Below are 23,893 nucleotides of genomic sequence, written 5' to 3'. Positions count from 1 at the left end.
TATTCAATACCCTACAAAAATGGCATTTTGAAATAAACAAATGTACCGTTAATGCTAAGAAGCCTGCGCGTTTTCAACATAATTTAGTCTAATTGTTTGAAAATATTATCTACACTTGAACAAACTAACAGAATTATAATAATGATTGTTTGTACTACTCAAACAAAATAATGGAATGGTAATAACATACAGTGAATGATTTGTTTAAAGTTGTACACCAATGTGTATGTGCACCATTTTTGTGACAATGTCATTAGTGTATCGTTTTTCTATCTTTTAATGAATATTAGCGCAGGGAATTCTATTCGTATCCATCAGATTGAGTTTTTTCCCGTATTGCTTTGTTTTTTTTTTTTCGGATAAAACAATTGATGTTGAGTCTTTGATATTTCTAGGGATATTGTTGAATATTCTCGTGCTCAGATAAGAATATCCTCTCTGACCAATAGTTTTGGATGGGTACTCAGTTCACATCATGTTTCCTGTTTTTGCCCTGGTATTATAATTGTGGTCAATATTTCTTAAGCGACTTTTGTTTTTGTATTGATCTACCGCTACATGTAGAAAGTAGATTTGTCTGAGGTTATAAACGAACTGACCCGTTACCTGATGAAAATTATTAACACAATCCATAATAATGATTACATAAGTTTCACAAACATTATTTCTAGACGCGTTTCGCTAGCGCTGTAGCTTCCTCAGTAGGTTCCTTCTATCGAAGAACCTACCGTGTTAGCGAAACGCGTCTAGAAATGAAAATGTTTGTGAGAATTGTGTAATAATCATCATGGATTATAATTTACTGTGAAACATTATGTAGAAACTCAAAATAAGTAGTGAAACTTGATGTTCCACCGAAGAGTCACTAATTTTGGATTAGTCATTGTCAGATTATTTTCAGCTAGAGTTTGACTTCTCATAGTTGTGCTCATGTCCATATGCGCTGCACTTTCCTTATATCGCAGCGCATACGTATAATGCCTCTCATCCACAACTTAGCCCGTATCGTTTGTCAGTTTTCGTGTGACTAGATGCGAGTTGCGAAGCGATCCCGTTCTGCTAGAATTTGATTGTGATCTAGTGCGAAAATAGTTACAATAATGTATTTGAATATGTCCTTTCTTATTCGTAAATAAGAAAAGTGGTGGTCATCGTCGATTGGAAGAGCATGCCACAAATGAAAAAATTCACCAAACTCCTTTCTATTTTTCTAAATGGGATTCACCCACACTTTCCGCCTTCGTTGATATCGCCTGTGTTTGATACGACTATGAATCAAAGGTGATAATTCCAAGGTGAAAAATTCTTCATCAGAATCATTAGACAACCTTTTTCAAAGAAGCATCTTTCCTACTACGAATCCGGACGAATACTGAGGCAATGGATGATGTGCATCGCACGATTTCGAACGAACGGCGTTCGCACGAATGCGTTGCTTCACAGATTGCAGTTTTACGCTTCTAGTGGACGAGAGGCCTTATTTGAAACCTCACTCAATATGTAATATTGCACGCAACCATAGAAAAGTACAGTATTGTAACGAATCTGAAGCCGCCCCTGACCAGTACGACAGCCGAATCATGTAACAAACACATGTCATCACCGCGAAAGAATGCAGTCGGCAACCGTCGATAAAACTCTAGTCGAGTACCGAACCGACTACAGATTCCTAGAAAGGCCACTTATATAATATATAAGCCTAGCTTCTCGACCGAAGGGGGCACTCAAAAAATGAATCGAGCGGCTAAACAAGGAATTCAAATAGTGGAAATAAATTAAGAGATGATTGCTAAATGTTGTAAATAAATTAGTTTGTGATTAGTGAAATATTGTTGAGAATTATTTAGTTTAAGACGTTAATTCTTCAATTCGGCGACTTTCAGGTCCACTAGGCGCACTTTCCTCGAACACATTTCGTCTCTTATTGTCTATTTTCCACAAAACCGTATATGTCCACTTATTTTAATCGAGTCCTAAACACTTATTCACTTTCACAAATTTATTTTTCGCGAGAAAGGTCTATCAGTTTATATTTCCGTAGTCCGGTACTGTCCACTTCGCGTAACACAACGAATCATCAGTCTCTCTGCGCGAACCAATAAGTCTTATAGTCAATTTCCCCGCAATACAAAGATTGTCCACCAAGCGCTCATATATTTATTTTATAAATCCACTTCTGATCACCACATGTAACAAACTAAAAAACTGTCTCAAACTAATTTATTTTTAACAATATTTTACTAATCACGAACTAATTTATTTACAACACTTAGCAAGTAACGCTTAATTCATTTCCACTATTTGAATTTCTTGTTTAGCCGCTCAATTCACTTTCTGAACTGCCCCCTTGGGTCGGGAAGCCGGGCTTATATAATGAAACGGACCTTTCTCTAGAAATCTGTAGTCGGTTCGGTATTCGACAATAGTTTTATCGGCGGTTACCGACTGCATTCTTTCGCGGTGATGTCATGTATTTGTTACATAATTCGGCCGGCGTACTGGTCAGGGGCGACTTCAGATTCGTTACAGTATTTTCTGTACCTAATGAACATTCTCCAGAAAATCTCTATCGCAACATTGAGTTAATTGAAAGGGGTATATTTTTAGGAGAGATTAAATTTTGAGAAAAAAAGTTATAGCTTCCTGCTTTCTCATCTTTATACAAAAAAATTTTTGAATCTTCAAAAAAGCGAACGGAGGCAATTGACTCCAAAATGAACTGTTTTTAAAAATCATGCAAAGCAGTAACTTTCAGACACAAACTGGCAGATAAACCCCTTTCGAAACAACTTTCATATAAACATGAAATTACACGAAAGAAACAAAAATTTCGAAACAACAAAAACCACTTTTTCGCATTCAGTTTGTACTGCACACATTCGTTAAGGAATATAATAATATACACATATACTACAAATATTCCATTCAAGCAAAGATAACACATAATCATTCGTGTGAATTTCCGTAATAATTTTCCATTCTGCATGTGAATTTTTTTTTGTTATTTTTCAATACCATGAGAATGAAAAACATGAAGCATATATTCAAAATATTTCAATGAAAAATTTTAAAAATGAACAGAAAACTCACCTAGTAAGATATTCATAATTATGAGTATTATCAATATCTTGCAAGCAATTGATGTCGTTTGCCAGACGGAGCATAATTAAGAGGGGGGATGTGGAAAAAACAATCATGAAGGGAGTCTTGAACTTAAGGATAGTACGCATAGGTCTGGGAGATACACTAATTGGTAATAGTTGCAATAATTCTGCCAAATTCTTATTGTTATTAATAATTTCGTATATAAAAATCAGTGTAGAGACTTTTCGCCTAGAGTCTATGGGGGTATATCAAATTGAGTTCTCAATTGTGATAATTTAATGCTGTTGTAATCGGGTTTACTGCAATATTTCTTATAATATACGTACCTTAGACATTTGTTCTGTATTTTTTCTAGGTCCTGTAAGGTTGGTATTCTTCATTCCAAATTATAGAACCGTATCCAAGTTTAGATCTTACTAGCGTTAAATAGAGTCAGGGCCGTAGCGAAAAGAAAAACCAAGGGGGGAAGGAATCCAAATTTTCCCAACCCCACCAGCAAAATTTCCCAACTTTCGAAGAAATGAAAGCCGAGGGATTAGTGTTACTACTATAATTATGATATTCCATAATTGAAAACCGGAATTCTTTCAGAGTATTTTATTCCTCTTTCTAAGTTGGAGCGAACAACAAAATGTGTTGGATTATATCCAACAGGCGTCAGTACAGGTTCACAGAAAATTTCCTACATATGCAATTGGCAATACAACTGATAGAGTCGACCTTCAATTCTGGAACGGGCACACTTGCGATTTTCTATTATGGAATATCATTGACTTTAGGTCGATGATGGTCACTATCTTGCACTGATGAGTGGCTAATGAGCTCGAAACCGGTCTGCAAGTGCGCCCGTTCCAAAATTGAAGGTCGACTCTTTCAGTTGTGTTGTCAATTGCATATGCAGGAAATTTTCTGTGAAGTCTACTGCACTGACGCCTGTCAGATATAATCCAACGCCCTTCGTGGTATTAGCCAAGGAAGTTGTTTTCTGATAGGCGTCAATCTATTCAACCTATTGTGTGGGTATATTCGAGACTGGCATGAACGTTTGAAGTTCACTTCTTCAGATTCAAAAAACATACCTTTTTTAATTATATTCTTGTACATGCTTCAGTTCAGAAAATGTCAATGGAAAATTGAAAACATTTTGGGTTTTGAAGGTTGAAAATACTTCAAATTTTTCACCTCAACAAATCCTATAAAAAAGGTAACTTTTGTTTTCGAAAAATGAATGTTTAAGTAATCATGTAACATTGTGTCTCGAAATTTGTATTTTAAATTGTTGTCAACCTACAACGAAATGGAAATAAAAATTGAAAATGATAAATACTCTTCAAAACATGTTTATCGTAATTGATGTGATTCAGAAATTGTCAGTGAAAAAATTGTTTTTTTGTAGTCACAATAATCCAAAATTCTCATAGAATATGTGCGAGTATAAAATAAATGAGTACTATGTATTTACAAAAATCTAAAAATTGAGCATGGATAACGAAGATTTTCTCAGCTTGGAATATTTTTTCATCTTGAAAGCCAGTTCAAAAGTATTTACAATAATAATATGAAATTATAATTAAAACAGTTTTTTACAGAAAATCGTGTTGAAACTTCTGTCCGGTATAAGTTTGCTCCTAGTAATTATATGATAGATAATCAAAATGTGTTGCTTCAAATTATTCTGAGAAGTAAAATTTTATTAAAAAAAAAATTAAGGTGTAGATATATGGAACATTAAATTAACAATGAATTATTAAAATAACACCATATTTGTTTAAATGTACATTAAAATCAACAGTTCAAAAATGAATTTTCAAAACCCTCAAAGGTGTGAACTCGTTTCCTCCTTTTCATAAAAGAGTATGTATGCATCTCCACTCACAAGCGATTTTGTTGAAATTGGTGACACGTGTCAATTATTGTAATCGTGCCAAGTGCCAGTATAGGGATGACTGCAGAATGCTGTATAATGTCCGATGTAAGTAGCCCTACTGTTATTCGAAAGTGCATATAGATTATAACGACAAGGAGTCACATTGTCTGCTGCATAATTGTTCATATGTTATCCATCTAGAGGAAATTCGATGGCACCATTTAACTTGCCTCTGAATATTTCTGTTAGAGAAAATATTTTAAAATGAATGACTGAAATACGGGGAAACTTATGGATTTATACAGACTTTGTGCACTTTATTATTTCATTGCAATTCGATCACGTTGGTTTCATGTCCATTCAAAGTTTTCTTTCGTGTGAAGAAATCCAAGCATTGAGATAAACTCAATTAGCCGGTTCTTTGAGATATGGGGAGTAACAAATCCCAGAAATATAAAATATATAAAATTGAAAATACTATTCACACGTGTAAAAACAACTATCAACGGACTTCAGGCACTTGGACTTCTAAGTAGTGGTTCATTAAATATTCAGATTAGTTTCTGTATTGGAGATATTCGTTACAGTTTGGTTCCACGAGTAATACCAATGTTTCGTACTCTTACTCAAAATGAGCAGTAATTTTCATCACCGACATGAGTGGACGTTGTTATCCAAGAGAGAATCAACGCATATATGTGGTTCACCTCAATGTAATCAGCAAACAAGTTATGTTGCAATTGTGCCCGAGTTAATACGAGCAGGATGGCTTCAAACTGTGATCGTGTCGTGTATGGCGAGGCGTTTAAATTACATAGTTCCTGTATATTCCCCTCTCAGTAAACAGATGTTATGGCCCAATTCATGCTCAAATAGGTATGGTGCATATTTTATACGGGATCTGTTTTCGAAACATTCATAATTAGGATGCAAAATGCGTTATCAATTTCAAGAATGAGCCACTTTCAATAGTAAACTTCAAAGGTGTACGCATTTATCGTAGAAGATATGAAACATTTTTTTTAATTGAGTTGGTACTTAATTTTTTCAAGGACGACGAAACACAAGCATTACAGGAAAATATTTAAGGTGCTCTAAGAACGGTGCCTGTACAAAAATAGTGATTCACATTGGATTTGAATCGCTGGACATTGAATTCATTGGAAAAACGTTATCAGGAAGTTTATTCCACGTAAACGCAGTTCTACAAAATGGAATAGTTCTGGTATAGTGAAGTTTGAGGTGTACTGAGTTGAACCTCAAAACGAGGAGTAGCCACAGTCCGTCGCGCATTTCTGATATGTACCGCTCTTGGTGGAATCAAATGTGCCAAGTCACTTGAACACTTTCCGTAAAAGTATCTATAGAAGAGAGACAAATCCCTAACCTTTCTTCGATGTTCCAGACTATCAAGGTTGCAAGTGTTGTTCGCGTCTCCAATCAGCCGGAAAGCGGAGCGGAACTCCATATATGAGAACAATACTCCAAAGAAGGTTTTATCTGAGCTCAATAAAACTTCAAAAGTTGCTGAGGTGTGTACAGTTTCCTGATTCGAAACAGTGTTCCTAGCTTTTGAAAAGCAGCCTTTGCAATTCCAGCGACATGATTATGCCAAGACATATTGGTGTCCATTTCAACCCCCAACAAACTTATCGAAGCGAAAAGCGGAATTATCCAAACGGATATTATAATATCCGGTCAGTAGACATTCATCTTCATGGAGAAAGCCGATGCATGGGTTTTTGTAGCATTGAATTGAACCTGGTTAGTTTTACCCCAATTCGAAATCACTCCTAGATCCCCATTAAGATAATCAACCTCCTGCTGCCGGTGAAGATGTGCATTCGCAGCTGATCTCCTGGAATACAAATGAAATGACGAGACAACTGTGCTGTGGTCAGCAAAGCAATACATTGGATTCTTCGTTTTTTCCAATAAGTCATTTTGTTTGGAACCTTTGGAACCTTTGTTTGGAACCTTTGGTGTAGTAATGAATATTACTAGAGTTTTTTCTCAACACCAAACTGTTATTTCAACACCTCGACACGTGTTTCGATCATCAAGTGATCATCTCCAGAAGGAATATCAAACTGTTTGAACTTTTGACCTTCCCCTTGAAGATGATCATTTTGTGATCGAAACATGTGTTAAGGTGTTGAAATAACGATTTGGTGTTGGGAAAAAACTCGAGTAATATTCAAGTCGTTGATATACAATACAAAGAGGGTTGGTGACAATATGGAACGCTGTGGAACACCAGCGTTGATGGTAAAAGTATTCGAGAGATGACCATCGAAGGCCACTCACAAGGACCGCTTTCTTAGGAAGCTGAAGAGCTGTACACGAAAATTATCTGATCAACCCATAGCATCAAATTTTGGCAGCATACCCTGCCAAAGGCCTTAGAAATATCAAGCGCAACAACTTCTGGCTCTCCATGTTTCTCGATTGCGTTATTCCAAATACCGGTGACATACGATAGACAGTCGCCTGTTGATCTTTGTTTCCGAAAGCCATATTGATGATAGCTCAAGACGTAAAGCCACCCAAATACACACGTCTGAAAAGTCTAGGGATATTTTTATAACATACTAAATATCATGAAAATAAATGCATGAGGTCGTTTAATTTCGATTAAAATGGTACACTCGACCACCCTGTAGATTTCTATGGGTTGAACAAAGCCTGCAAAAACGGTAACTAATCTTTTATCAAATTTTTTACAAACTGTAGGTTTTCGGCTAAAATGAATAATCTGAAAGTGTCGAGTTTGTACATCCTATGCAGTTCTTGCTCAGCAATTAAATTGGAAATATTGTGCTTTAACATGGAACGTCATCACTTACCATTGGCTATGATGAATAGAGCAGTAGGGCTTCTTCAAGGTGGCATGCGACAAAATGATGTAGCTCTTCGTTTGGGGGTCTCCCAAAGTGTTATCAGTCGATTGTGGCGGCGTTTCCGTGAAACTGGCAGTCCAGCCGAACAACATCCAGGGCGAGGACGCGCTACAACTGCAGCGATTTTTGGTCTTAACCGCAAGAAGACAACCGACAATCACAGCACCTGAGTTGGTTAACGTGTTGCAGCAGGTAACCATTGGTCGTGATACTGTCAGAAATCGACTGCATGAAGAAGGTCTCCACAACAGAAGGCCACTTAGATGTCCACCTTTGTCGAGAGGCAATCGCGGTAAAAGATTAGAGTGGTGTCAAAAACATCAAAACTGGGATGCAAATGATTGGGCCACAGTTTTGTTTACAGACGAATCCAGATTTGGATTTCATCCAGATTCTCGTCGAGTAAGACTGTGGAGAAGACCTGGAAATAATGAACGTTATTCTTCCACCTAATGCACGATAATGCTCGTCCACATGTCGCGCGTCTAGTGACTGACTGGCTCACCAACGAAGGAGTTGATGTATTGCCATGGCCAACACAATCACCGGACCTGAATCTCATCGAGACATGGTTCATGACATGCTTCAACGAAGAATTACTCCGCATATGGGGAACATTCACGCAACGTTTCAATTGAGAGATCTTTTAATCGCTGAATGGGCAAATGTATCTCAACAAGACATTGACAATCTCATTTTGTCGATGCACGATAGATGTAGGGCCGTAATAAACCAGCGTGGAGGCCATACTTTGTACTGATTTCAATTTTTTTTTGTATTATGATTTTTTTTCGGGGTGCCAAAGAAGAGCCATATTTTTTTTCAGTTTTGCTTATATGCGCCGTCAGTATTTTTGACCATTCAATAAATTTTGTTGCAAGTTACATTCGTTTAATAATCACCCGTCAACTTTTTTTTCCCTAAAGCGATCTAAAAAAAAAATTATTGCCATTTTAAAAAATATCCCTAGACTTTTCCGATGTGGGTATTTAAGTATTTGGTGGTTTACAGCTTTCTCCATAATTTTTGATATCAGTAATATCGAAGCGACTGGTCTATAGTTATTTGGAAGTTTTTTTTTGCTCTTTTCAGGAATATGCTGAACGCGAGCAATCTTCCAACGAGAAGGAAAAATTCCTTCATTGTATGTGTTCCCAAATAATAAGTTGGTCGCTTGATAAAATTCAACAATATCAATAATTGATTCAGATGGAACACGGCTTCATATATTCTTTATAATTATCGCTAAATCCTTAGCATTCCAGGATATTTTAGATTATGTTCCCACACAATTTTCTTCTATTCAATACATGTTCCCAAGGTGATAATGTGACATCACACTACGTTATCGGATCGTCACGTATAGAGGTGGTATAGTGGGGAGACAGTGGCGTAACAATATTCAATCCAAAGGGGCGTAATCGCCCATGTGATGTCTATGGTTGCGTTCATGAACTTACTCCTTCTATAGAGCGAAGTTTGGTCATTTGATCAGAAATATATTGCATAGTTTGACATGTAACTTGAGCTGATGACCAAAATGAAACAAGCGACTAGGCAGCATGCAAAGCTTCGCTTGTTGTTTTCATTAATAAAAATTACACCAACAGCAGCATCGAAAACACTTTTGAGTCTACCCAGTTAACACCTAGGTATAACTAGAAAAACGGAAGTAGAAACCAATTCTGATTGGAAAATGCCTTAATTTACGAAGGATAGGATCGGAATGGAGAAATTCACAGGAAATTTTATTTTGAAGCTTCACAGAAATGAGGTGTTTGGTATTCCCACAGATAATCAGGCTTTAATGAAGAATTATTGAACGCAAAGCGTGGAAAAGGAGACTGATGTAGCAGTAGATTGGCTCTATACTGGGTGTCAAGATACAGAAAGCCTGAAAGCTGATGAGGGTGTCAAGCAAGGATCATCAACACCATATTTGATTGCGGTATCAATTGAGGCTGTTCAGGAAAAAAATACATAAATAGCACTGGGAAAAATATCTGGGATACCACACGAGGAAACCTTCATGAAGAGATGATCTGAGAAAAGAACTGAAGAATGGCTTCAACATAGCAGCAATCGCCTCGAAACTACTTATTGGATACTGTCCTTTTATAGACATCTTCGGCAAAGTTGCTGTGGCTGTGAGACATTAACTCACAGGGGAAAAGCGATTCATGGACATCACAATTTATATCAACAGTAATATCCAAAGAAAGAGACTCCGTGACTCCGATATCCAATTACTTAGGTTTTGAAATTTCTACTAATTGGGGTTGAAAGAATGCGAAGTTGAAAATACAATTTTTTTGTAATATTTTCATCAACGATTTCATAGATTTATTCTCAAGGATTCGAACGCTAAGAGGTAAGACCTCGATAATCTTCAGCTTGCACAAATTTCGACGTATGTGGATTATCATTCGTAGGGAGGTCGTCAACTGGTTAATGACAAAATTCCACTTTCCAATCACATTTCAATTACACACAATTATTCGTTACTTTTGAGAAGCACTGTACTCAAAACTGGAATGAGTGAAGTTCACTCTCAATATATATATATATATATATATATATATATATATATATATATATATATATATATATATATATATATATAATAAATAGATAAGTACTCTTTGATCATTCCCATATTGATTTCAATTTAAGAGCCACCGGTATACAGCTGTTTCAGCCTATTGGGCATCGTCAGTACCGGGCAGCTTGACTGCATTAACCTTTCTAGATTTCATATCATTTCTAGAAACATGTGGATTCGTTTTCCGATGGCATTTCAGGTTAGCTTCCCAAATTTCTGCTACCGCAGTTGTCGGTTGATTGGTCAAACCACCAACACTGACATAAAAACTTGGCAAGTTGACTTGGGTGTCACACCAATAGGTGGTTCCACTTATGTTTCGCTTGCGTTTACGCAGCTATTTTTATCAAGTACTTTCTTGGTTTTTTCTCATTTTGTCTTCAATCGAGGACCGCCTGCCCGGTACTGACGATGCCCAATAGGCTGAAACAGCTGTATACCGGTGGCTCTTAAATTGAAATCAATATGGGAATGATCAAAGAGTACTTATCTATTTATTTTTTGATTTTCATGGAATTATTTTCCAGCAGCTTGACTGCATTAACCTTTCTAGATTTCAAATCATTTCTAGAAACATGTGGATTCGTTTTCCGATGGCATTTCAGGTTAGCTTCCCAAATTTCTGCTACCGCAGTTGTCGGTTGATTGGTCAAACCACCAACACTGACATAAAAACTTGGCAAGTTGACTTGGGTGTCACACCAATAGGTGGTTCCACTTATGTTTCGCTTGCGTTTACGCAACTATTTTTATCAAGTACTTTCTTGGTTTTTTCTCATTTTGTCTTCAATCGAGGACCGCCTGCCGGTACTGACGATGCCCAATAGGCTGAAACAGCTGTATACCGGTGGCTCTTAAATTGAAATCAATATGGGAATGATCAAAGAGTACTTATCTATTTATTTTTTGATTTTCATGGAATTATTTTCCAGCAGCTTGACTGCATTAACCTTTCTAGATATTATATATATATATATATATATATATATATATATATATATATATATATATATATATATATATATATATATATATATAATTGTTCTGGAGAATAGGTTCAATAATGCTGATTCATCAATATTTTGAAATCAATTCATCGAAACTAGGGTGAGTTTATTAACCAGCCACGAGAAATTATTGAATTAATGAATTGATTACATCTGGATCTCTTTCTCATGATGCATCTTTTTGATTTTATATCCCACTGAGATATATTCATCATACTCACATTTCATATTTTTGAATAAAAGCTAACCATTTACAAAAAAAATCATGGTTTATAAAATATCAAAAGCCAAATCATTGAATGTAATATCTGAAAGAAATATCTCCTGCTTCAGTCAATTATTGGAAGACGACGAAAATTATCAGGATAATATTGTCAAAAAATTAACGTTTCTCAAAGGCATACTACTCATAATCAGACAAGACTAAAAGACCGTCCCTTTAATGTTTTGTGGTCCTTGAAAAATTCCCCCAAACTCTGCTTTGCTCGGATTTCATCTCATTTGCCAAGAACACAATTATTCTCAATTCATTGAAATACCCTCCTTGTGAAAACTTCATTCGTAGACCTTTCCTTTGTACATTCTCCACATGACGTCGTTGTCATATCACTTTGTCATATACTTGCCTGGAAAAACACTCATCTCCGAGGAATTTTCTATTGTTAATTTTCAGTTCTAGTGGGCTCTCGAAAATTACGCTGGCTGCAGAATGAGGTCACGAAAATGATCCAAGAATTTTCTTACTACGTAATTCCATCCATGCTCACGCTGGATGAATTTGCCTGGAACCCCGAAATAATTGGATTTACAAACTCGAAATAATAGCGGCTAAACTTCAAACGGAGGTTGTTCGACGATAAGGGTTGAGTGGTGGAGAAATGTTTATGATGATTATAGCGGGAAACATAATATAGGTCAAGAATATTGATGACAAAATATGAGAAAACTTGAACGCTAAAAACTTCATGTACCTAACTGAATATCCTAATTGAATAGCAGTAGTTCAGTGAGAGTTTACTGGGAACTCAGATCCGCACAGCATTACGAAAAACTATAGATTACTCAAGTTGTAGAGAACGAAATCTAGGCTCATAGACCGTGGTCGAATGAAATCTAAAGTATCAAATGTTTTGTCTGCTACTGCGGCAGACATCATCAGTGGTATGTGCGTTGACTGCGAGGCCGAAGATTATATCTCGAAATTGAAGCAACAGCTGACTGGCTGATGACTATGTCATCAATCCACCGTCAATGGAGGCGTACCAACCATACCGGTATGGTTGGTACGCCTCTTTGAAGATGATCACTTGGTGATCGAAACACGTGTCGAGGTATTAAAAATAACGATTTGGTGTTGGGAAAAACTCCAGTAATAATCAGAACAACCTTGTAACAGTGCGTACCAATCGGAACACTCCAGCAAGAGTGCAGGCCAATTAGGAGAGAGAATTTGCATGGGCCCCCGCCCATATCTTGCACCATTGGTCCCTCCACCATCCACACGATCATCCCTACCATCCTCTGAAATTATAAATGCGAGTGAACACATAGCTCATTCAGATGGAACCTTCGTCTTTCCATCAATACACCTACCACTGATGATGTTCGCCGTAGTAGTTTTTGACAGCGATTACCTGACATACTATGAATTTGTGGTCACTTTGGAAACATATCGACACGAAACAATAGCAGTAGGTTACCACCCAATAATTGTTAGTGACTCGGTTGGCGTTTGGTTACCTACTTTTCTGGAAATGTTTCTGAATGTCACCACTTTTTCAGGAATAGGTCAGAGGTGGTTACTTTATCAGCAACGCATCGTTGGCATACAAAAGTTGTAAGGTGGAGCTACTGTCTTTTTGACAGGATCATCAGCTCTTTTGTTGTGCAACACCGTGGTACCGTAGTCTATGATACATTGAATTTGAGTTTTAGTACATTTGCGAGCACAAAACTGTAGATAATGCCTTTCTAGTCATAAGATATAGGTTTAAAGTAATGTGGTGATGTACCACCTTATGAAGAAGCGTTTACCTAAAGGCCTCTACCTACTTTCTGTCCAGACTTCTCGACCACCGATGGCTTACTTTCAAGTATTTTTTTCTTGACCGATGTTGAATGTTGACAGAAACGTAGATGGTCGCGGAGCAGTGGTTGAAAGATAGAAAAAAAAAACAATTCGAGTGAATATACTGGAAGTACTGAACAAAACATATTTGTTGAAGTTTTTTGCGAATCGATCAGTGTTTTATTGCTTCACTAAATATGGAAGAATGTATATATTCAATAGAAGAACACTTCTTTTGTGACCTACGCATCTTCATAAAGAGTTTATATTGAATTCAATTGCGTTCTTTCTTCCTTTGGTAGTTTTCCGCTATGGAGAAACGAAAGCCACAACACCTCTGTTTGGCAAACTGTATTATCAACTTCGTCACTTCGTCAATCAGATAGCCTCTCAGGCAATAAAGTATATTCCAACTACAGATAGTGCAATGGTTCTCTACAGAAATTCATCATTACGACTCAAACAGAAGTTGAAACATTCACTAGTAGAAATTTCTGTAAACTTTCAATTCGGTTCTAGGTATATATTTTGTTGTATAATATTGCCTGGTCACTTAAAAGTGACACTTCCCCTTTTCATTTTTAGCGAATGAATAAAGTTGGTCATCGGTTTATATTATAATTATTTTAATTATCATTAATTTTTTTTATTTCTCACATCCTAACATAATTATCAACACAAATCAGATGAAACCCATGAATCTAAAGCAATGATCTTTGAATGTTCAAGCCAGTCTCGGATATATCTACTCAGTAGACTGAATGGACTGACGCCTATCAGTAAACAACTACTCCGCCGGCTAATACCATGAACGACGTTGGATTATATCCGACAGGCGTCAGTGCAGAAAATTTCCTGCATAAGCAATTGACAATACAACTTAAAGAGTCGACCCTGAATTTTGAAATGGGCACACTTGCAGACCGGTTTCGGGCTCCTAATCCACTCCTTAGATTAGCCAAGCCATTCCTTAGCTACTCCTCACCCTCAACCATTGACTTAAGATCGATGATGGCCACTATCTTGCACTGACGAGTGGCTGAGGAGCCCGAAACCGGTCTGCAAGTGTGCCCGTTCCAAAATTGTGGGTCCACTCTTTCAGTTGTATTGCCAATTGCATATGCAGAAAATTTTCTGTGAAGATTCCTGCACTGACGCTTGTCGGATATAATCCAACGCCGTCAGTTCATTCAACCTACTGTGTAGGTATATCCGAGAGTGGCTTGAACATTTGAAGTTCATATCTTTAGATTTTTTTACTGCCTGTCTTTAAGCATAGCCCACTGACTAATAAAAATGAAACCCATAAGCTCTGAAAATTCAGTATGTTAGAATTCATAAAAGTCATAAGTGACTTTTCTGATTATTCTGAAAATATCTCAATAAACCTAATCAGTAGATGTCGTTCATGTCGTGATTTTCACAACAAATATATTTCTAAACCTGACTTAATAGCTGTCAAACTTTGAGTGGCATGCAATTTCCCTTCACCGCAACAAACTAATGTATCAATTATCCGGAACGCTACTAATTTTATCCGTCGATATGACGTATACAAAAAACTGATACCACTATAAAATGATCAATACATTCCGGAAAAGTGATAATAAAAGTATGTGGAAATTGGAACAGTGAACATGACAATAGTGCAAACCGGTGAACTTAAAGACATTAATACTTCGTCCAGTGTACCCGTGAACTAACCAAAGTGGCAGCTTCGGAGAGTCCCAGTTCTTCTTCAGGATCCTCTCCCGTTTCCCCCCTTCCTGTAGCCAGTCACCGAGGGTCGTTGTCTAGATCGTCCCTTGGGAACTGTTCCAGCCCGTCCCTACTAATGGCATCTCCTCCTAACAAACTGGAGCACCAACCTTCCCTTCCCAGGACCCTTTCTACGTCTGTGCTCAGGATAAAGTCGTCCCGACTCACGTTCTGGCATAAGTTGTGGGATGACAGGAGTAATCGCGACTAGTAAGTTTTTGTTATTTATTATGACCTTTCAGACTTCAGTCCAATTATATGTGTTGGCTATTATCCCTTATAATTTTGCCAAACAACGATGATCCTAAAATATTTTTTCAGCTTATAATAATGCAATATCCCCTTCTCTATTTACAGTTCAAAATTTGCCTTATCAATAACTTTCGAAAATGGCTAATGGCTTGAAAATAGCTTTTTAACGGGGATGATAAATCTTTGATACCGAAACCTCCGCCAAATTATTGATTTTGTAAAATTTATATTTCTATTACTACATTTAAAAAATTGTCAAATTTATCAAGCCATTTCAGAATAACAGTTTGGATGTCTTCAATTCAATACATATTCAAAATATTTCTACTCGTTGTGTGTGCCGAATTTTCATAGCGAGACATCTCTATTATCGATTCTAACTATGCTAGGGTGAAATTTATGACCCTTCTCTTCGCCTCCTCCGCCAAATAGTTGAATTTACTTTTGAACACAACGAGAATGATTTTTATCTTCTTCCTCGCAATTCACTTTCAGCATAAGTTTTTTTTTTAAACACAAGCACTACAAGAAAATCCTCAAGGCGCTCGAAGAGCGGTGGCGGTGCTGGAGATTAAATTCATTAGAAATAACGTTCTCAGGAAGTTTATTTCACATAAAGCAGTTCTCCAAATGGAGGTTCTGGAACAGTGAATTCCGAGGCGTACTGAGTTAAACCTCAGAACGATGAGCAGCAACAGTTCGTCGCGTATTTTTGATATGTACCGCTTTTGGTGGAATAAAATGTGCCAAGTCACTTTAATACCTCCCGTGAAAGTATCTATAGAGGAGAGACAAATCTCCATTTTTTTGCGATATTCAAGACTATGAAGGTTGCAAGTAATATTCGTGTCTCCAAACAGGCGGATGGCTCTTTTCTGGATGGAATCCAGCAGCTTCAGGATATACTTAGAGGCAGAGTTCCATACATGAGAACAATATTCCAAAGAAGGTCTGATCTGATCTCTATGAAGCATCAAAAGTTTCTGAGGTGTGCACAGTTTTCTGGTTCGGAACAGAGTTATGAGCTTTTGAGAAGCAGCCTCTGCAATTCCAGCGACATGATCAATGCAAGACATATTGGTGTCCATTTCAACCCCCAACAAACTTTTTTGAGCAGAAAGCGGAATTGTCTGTCCTGACATTATTATATTCGAATGTAGACTTTCACGGCTGGCGTCAATGTTTTGGTGGGTTTTCGGGTTTTGCCGTGATCTTCTTTGGTTACAATCTCCAAACGTTTCAACGGCAACTGCGACAGTCATCTTCAGTAACTAACTTAAATATTATTATATCCGGTTCGGAGACATTTATCTTTTTGGAGAAAACCAATGCCTGGGTTTTTGTGGCACTGAATTGAACCTGGTTATTTTGATCCCAACTCATAATCAACTCTAGATTGTCATTGAAATATGCAAACTCCTGCTGCCGGTGAAGATGTGAATTTATAGCTGATGTCCTGGAATCTAAATGAAATGAGGAGACATGTGTGCAATATATTGGATTCTTGATTTTTTCCAATAGGTCGTTATTCTTGATTTTTTCCAATAGGTCGTTGATTCACAATAAAAAAGTATTCGAGAGGTATCCATTCATGGCCACTTGTAAGTATGTATGTAAATAGTAGGGAGAGTGAGGGTATATCCACAGCACTCAGGCCACATGTGATCCATCCTCACGAGAAGTTGTCTTCGTAGGTCATCGTCTATCCTGAATTTTCCAGGAAGGTGGACAGGTCACTAGGAAATATCTCCTTTATATTGGCAGATGTAGGCCAATACTCTCCGAATACACACTCTCTTTGACAATATTGAGGTATCTCACGGCGGCTTTCGCGAAGGTTTTGGGAGGTGCAGCGACATTACTGTCGTTGCGCGGCTTCTTCAACCTTTCTGGGGTTCCCCTAATGGAGGTGTCCAAGCCAGGGCGCTTTCCTTCAGGGACTACCGGTTCCTTGCCTTTATTCAAGGCGGAAATCTTGGCGCCCGCTGCTGAAGTGCTCTTGCTGTTGGAGGTGGAGTGGGGGAGGAGGAGGGTGCACTTATAGTTGCTACAACTCCTACCTCTTTTGCTTTCTTTCTCCTTTTGGCCTCGACGCTGCAAATGCGCCGCATTTGTATTACATCACGACGTGATGACGATCGTACATTGGGGTGGACATTTCTGTTCATCCCTAGCCACCGCCCTAGATAGAGGTGAGCAATTCCTTCCAGCCTCGAGATTTTTTATTGTTGTAAATGTTTGTTTCATATATGTGTGTTCCCACGAGTAGCAAGGGAAGATTAGGCCACCTCTGGCAGAGCCCCGCATCACCAGAGGAAGGCTGATTACAATGAGGTTTCGCCCGGTTCCCCAAGGGGATCGTTCGTAACCGCGTATCACCCTGCGGCCATTTAGCTGTCGGCACGATTCCTTGAACCTTAGCTTGGGAGGCCACTTTTAGGAACCTTTTTTCAGGAAGCTAGAGGTCCATGCACAGAAATGATTCAACTAGTCATAGCATCGAAGTTTAGCCAACAAACCCTCATACCGTACACGGTCAGAGGGCTTAGGAATATAATGCGCAGCAGCTTTCGACTCTCCATGTTTCCTGATTGCGTTATTCCAAATATGTGTGACATACGATAGAAGGTCGCCTTATTGATGATTGCTCAAGATATTAAAGCCTTCCTAGGATATGGCGGTTTACGGCTTCCTCAATGAGTTTTTATATCACTGATAGCGAAGCGACTGGTCTACAGTTATTTGGAAGCATTTTTTTTGCCCTATTTGGAAATAGGCTGAACGCGAGCAATCTTCCAATAAGAAGGAAAAACCCCTTACTTGTAAAACAGGTTGAAAAGTCTGCAGAATGCTGTTGCGAGTTCATTGGCACATTTTTCAGGTACGATGACGGGCAGTTCATCAGGACCAGACGCCTTGTTGATATTGAAAATCCTGATATTCAAAATGCTATAGGCATTCAGGTTAATAACTATCCTGTTGAAAAAATAATTTCAGTATTCGAAGTCATAACAAACATTTACGTGGTTTTGTCACAGAACATAGTTTGTGTTAAAATTACTGCCATTGAATCGATATAGATTTTCAGTTACTTATTGAGAAATATGAAAACTCTGTCTGAGAGAATTCTATGTTTCCTTTTCCTATTTTTTTTTATTGATTTTTTGTATTTATTGTCATCGTGCAGTTTTTTTAATTCATCAATAAATAAAACACAAAGCTTTCTATCCATTCCTACATTTTTGTCTTCATTTATTTGTTATCTTTTATAGAAAGCAAAGTAATACATTGTTTCGAAGGATGTAGTTTCAGAAACAATTACATTTGATCTTCATGAAATCGCGTCAAACAGATTGTTCGATTTGTAATATAAAATTTTGATTTAGTACTCTGCAAATACATTATTGAGTATAATCATAAAATCGGTTCTTCTCTATTTCCCAAACAAAATTGTCCACAACTTTTTTATCAGTCGTATAGACTTAAAATGAAAGTAAACAATTCGAAAGGAAAAATATTTCGAATTCGAAAGGCTCCTATTTGGGATACTCAAATAATAATTATGTGGATCCTCATTTCTAGTTCCTGAAAAAATGTCACAATAGTTCGACTAGTTACTGAGGTCACACCTGTTTAAAAAAAATCTGTTTGAAATCTGTTTTTCTATTAACCAGCTGACGTACCCCTACGAACGACAACCCTCAGAAGTCGAAACTTGTGCGAGTTGAGGATTAACGAGGTCTCACCTTTAAACGTGTGATTTCTAACAAGGGTTGGACGATAGCAAGTGAAAATCGATGGTTCATACTAGGGCTTGAACCACCGACCAACACGGCAGTCAATTCGAGTGAGTGAACAAAGCACCCTCGTGGAACCGCCTGGCTACCGACTTATTCAATAAGACTAGAGACTAGACCTATTTAATAAAACTCGAGGAAAAATCCGACTATTTGCTGAGGAAACATACATTGAGGAAATAATTTTTTGTTTGCAATATATGATTTGATTAGGTGAGGATTTCATTTCAATAACATATTCTATTGACTTATAACTGCCTCTGAATCTTTATCCTTTAATTTTTTATAATCTGGCCCAAACATTTTCTTTGCGCCTTCGCCATATAATGACCTCTTCCTCCGCCATAATGTTCACACCATTTCGTGTTCGCCAATTATTTCACAATGTACTCTTTCATGTTCATTTTTATTCTTCAAACATAAAGACACTCAGAATAAGTCGAAAACGTTTTCTACCGATATATTTGATAGATATCCGAAACTATTTTCACATCGTCATTTCAACTTTCAATGGACTTAGAAATATACTAAGGAAATTATTCAACAGTGTATTAAGCTTCTGACACATGCCACTCTACATTTTGGATACGGAAGTATAATTTTTACATCTCCATGTTTCCTGGTATCATGTTTTGATTTTAATTTGTATGTATAATATTGTGTAGTCATCAGTAAAGGCAATGAAAATGAATGAATGAAATTTCTATATATACCAAATTTCAGCTTCCTAGGACTTACTAGTACAGAGAAACAGAGATGAATGAGTGAATGTTAAGTGAGTGACTTCATTATTCATAAGTTTTCATTTCATTATAGAAAATTTTGAAAATGTCACTCATTTTTTAATAATAATTATGATAATCGTCTTCATTATAATCAGATACACATTAATTACAACAAAACTCAGCATCGGTAAAAGTTCAATTTTGTCCAGACTCAACCAAAACAATGTATATTCCAATTTATTTCAAAAATTTCACCGTGACTCTAAACGAATGAAGCACATTTCTAAAAGTAGATTACGATCATGAACTGAATTATGCCAATATAAAATTGGAAACTTCTTGACAAATTAATAATGAAGTATATTTTAGAGTCAAATTCCTTTTCAACTGATATAATAATAATATTAAAACAAATTTTATTCATGTTATAAAATTACATATAGCACAATAATATTCAGTGAGTTGAACACACAAACACGTCACAGAGTACAGTAAGCGTCAAACGTGATGGCGAGCCCGCCCCCATGTGCACAAACTCATTTTCAATGTAATCCCCACTATAGCACTTGCAAGACATACAAATGCTTCATACAGAGGCGTTCAATTACTTGTCCTTCAATACTGTTTTGGCAGTGTCTGAATAATTTTTGTTTTTTCAGAAAAAATGTCATCGTCTAACAAAAAACCAGGCATCAAGAATGTATCATTAAATAATATTCTAATGAAGTGTATCACTACCTATGATACTAAATAAAATATGAAAAGAAATTACAAGGAAGTCATGTTCCATTAGCTACCATGATTAAAACTAATTATATATAGGACACTGGCCGGCAAGGAGCTTATCGTAATCCAATATTCATTTAGTTGGCAGAATCTATACCTGCGCGATCTCTCGCCATCATGTAATAGATATTGACAAAGTAAACAATTAATGGCGATACACATAAATGATGATCATAATGTTGTATATTTTGGGAATAGCAGATGACGTAGCAGATTAGATAACTGAGAGATCATTTGAAATTTGCAATATTCAGTTCGGAAGGGAGGGGGTGTTGGCAGTCCTTCGAACCTTCCATTGACATTGTGGACATTTGTTCTATATTAAATTTCATTTGACAAGTAGGGTGGCGTTTCGAACACCGAATAACTTTGTTTTACGAACATGCTAAATGAAGGAGTCTCCTTTTATTCATGTTCAGCCAACCAACATACTTCGTTGTGAGATTTGTTTTTTTTTTTTTAATATCATATATGAACCCCATACAGGAATTTTGAAATATATTAATATTTTTCTGATATACTTTAGATGAATGCGGTCCAAATCAGTGTATTTGAATATAGACGGTACCAATGACTCTCAAATAATTGCTGTAAATAGTTTCAGCTTTTATTGATTGTTCTTGTCCAAAATTTGTATGGTACAAACCGAAAGAAGTTGTTCCAAAAGAATGAAAGAGCAAATAAGTTGTATTTTGAATGTAGAGATCAATTCAACATTTGCGAACCATCTTTCGACAGATGGGCAGAGTTCATTCATGATTATGACGTGTTGCATTTGGAAAAGTAAGGACCAAAACTCAAGCTTATTAGAATGCTTGGGAATTAATAAATGTAAAACTTCGGGATTTTTGCTCAATGATCAATTAGATTTGAATCGTTTTCCTATATTGAATTAAGTTTGTAACGGAGAAATTGGTAACTGAAACAGATTCCAGAAGTAGGTAAAATGAAGGCTCAGGTAAATATTGTAATGCTTATCTTCCAGGCTTGTTGTTCCTAGAGAGGAAAATAGTTCAGGTAATCAATTTATCACGTAGAAATTTGTCCGGTAGTAATAGTCATCATGATTCAAATTACTATTATAATGAAATGAAACAAAAATGTTCTGGAGGTGGTGTAACATAACTTGTCATGATTTTTACGAATCATTACAATGAAATGCTCTGGAGCTGAAAATATTCCGAATTATGTTAGTGTATTTTCACAAGACTACACCTAACGATTTGAACTTCAAAAACTTACTCTGAAATATCAGGTCATATTTCGCTATCACAGTAGCTTTATCATAGTCAATAATATACCATGTATGTTATCATATATGGATATATATATATATATATATATATATATATATATATATATATATATACAATATATATATATATATATATATATATATATATATATTTGAAAATGGAGTTCGTTAAGATCAAATGTAATTGAATGTTTTGGCAGAAAGTTAATAAAAAGATCTTGTGTATCCCAAACAAATGAAAACAGAATAACTCATAGGATATTAAATAAATTTCATTTCTATTTTAATTCTAAGAAGGCAAAGGAAACGTTAAAATTCTCTTCTCGTGTATCTGAATTTTCTGCTTTCGACATGGATGATCTTGAATCTGTTGAAGCGGAGAAATTGAATTGATTCGATAAGAGAGTTCCCCATTGCATATTGAAGTGATTACATTCTCGTAATATGTAAAATGGTGTGTGGGTGTTGTAGGCCAATCGAATATTCTGCTCTTCATTTACATATTTTTGGAAGAGAGGGCGCCAAGTAGGTTATTACATAATGTTCGTTCGTGATTGTAATTCTGATGTGAATTGTAGACGTCTCTCTCTGATCCAGACCAGGATGTATTACTGAAACTCGACAATGTGAAAGAGAAATAATTTTCTACAAAAAATAAACTTCTGAAGATAGTCACAGTGATTTCTAATAATCCATCAATAGCCCTTGTGAATGGTCCAGATGCACATTTTCACCGGCAGCAATGAGGATCTAGAGGTGATTTCGAATTGAAGTGAAAGTAACCAGGTTCAATGGCCTTGTTTCATGCTATGCAAAATGATACTGGTTTGCTTATAGACTGATCGAGTTAGGGGTGTATTATACTTATCAAACCTAATCGGTCCCAAAATCTCTTTATATTTGCAGAAAAAAGAATAAGTCGAAAAGCAAGAATTCAAATTGGCCGCGTGTCTGCTGACCAATAAAATTGATCGTGACTAGAGCAGAGTTGCCAACTGTATTGGTTTTTAATATTCAATCATAGATCTGATGATCCAATTTGACGGACGCCATTTTTCTTTTTATTGTTGTCAACTCGGTGTGGATACAACTGTTAGAATTATATAATTACTGAACGTCATTTTGTAAAAGGTAGGTCTTGGCGGGTACCTATTTTGCTGCATATTCCGTGTCATTAGTTTACATTCCGAAAAATATTGTTGCAGGTTATATTCAGATTGATATGTTCTGGAGTAATTCTACATTTCACTGTACATATTTTTGCTTCTCTTTTCAGTCACCATACTGCTCCTTGGCCGAGATAGAATAAAGATTAAATCAAAACTTTTCATCCTTCGATAAAAGACAAAGTCGGAAATGAATGTCATATAAATAAAAGGGACCTACTAAATATACCACCTACTGTTTCAATTTTTCATTCTTCATTTCGGTACCAAAGTATTGCAAATGTTTCAAGTAAAATTTATCGGTCATTTCAAAATCGACTCTAGGTAAGCTGTCGGGAGTCAGCTTTAACAAAACTGGGCTCAACATTCATTTTGAAATTATTTTAACAAAAATACGAAGTTTGTGAAAACCATTGACATTAGAAAGAGCACATCGTCGCATACACTACAGAAGGCGCTGGCTGACTGTATGACAATATGGCTAATATACCTGTAACGTTGAATTTTTCATTTTTTGGTGGGTGGCATGAATACATAATTGATTTATTTTATTAGGGTTCCTGGACATTCGAAAATCATTTGAAAATACAACTTGTTCAATTCTA

The 23,893-nt window shown here is 36.5% G+C and overlaps 1 protein-coding gene across 11 annotated transcripts in view; it reads left to right on the top strand.

Moving 5' to 3' along the window:
• Positions 1-23,893, top strand: part of dnc (phosphodiesterase dunce) — a 768,665-nt gene that overhangs the window by 564,355 nt on the left and 180,417 nt on the right. The window contains exon 1 of one of the 11 annotated variants that reach the window (XM_074172549.1): positions 14,990-15,517. The exons of the other annotated variants lie outside the window; for them this stretch is intronic. Within the exon in view, the coding sequence (XP_074028650.1) occupies positions 15,384-15,517 (134 nt within the window). The 5' untranslated portion in view covers positions 14,990-15,383. Of the gene's footprint in view, positions 1-14,989; positions 15,518-23,893 lie in introns of those variants that run through there. 11 annotated transcript variants of the gene reach the window in all.

This window comes from Leptinotarsa decemlineata, unplaced genomic scaffold (genome assembly GCF_025532065.1).
Source record: "Leptinotarsa decemlineata unplaced genomic scaffold, Ldec_3_MD MMD2_tig00000133_RagTag_RagTag, whole genome shotgun sequence".
NCBI lineage: Eukaryota > Metazoa > Arthropoda > Insecta > Coleoptera > Chrysomelidae > Leptinotarsa > Leptinotarsa decemlineata.
Note: the sequence above shows the minus strand (reverse complement) of the source record. Positions and strands in the feature narration are given on the sequence as shown.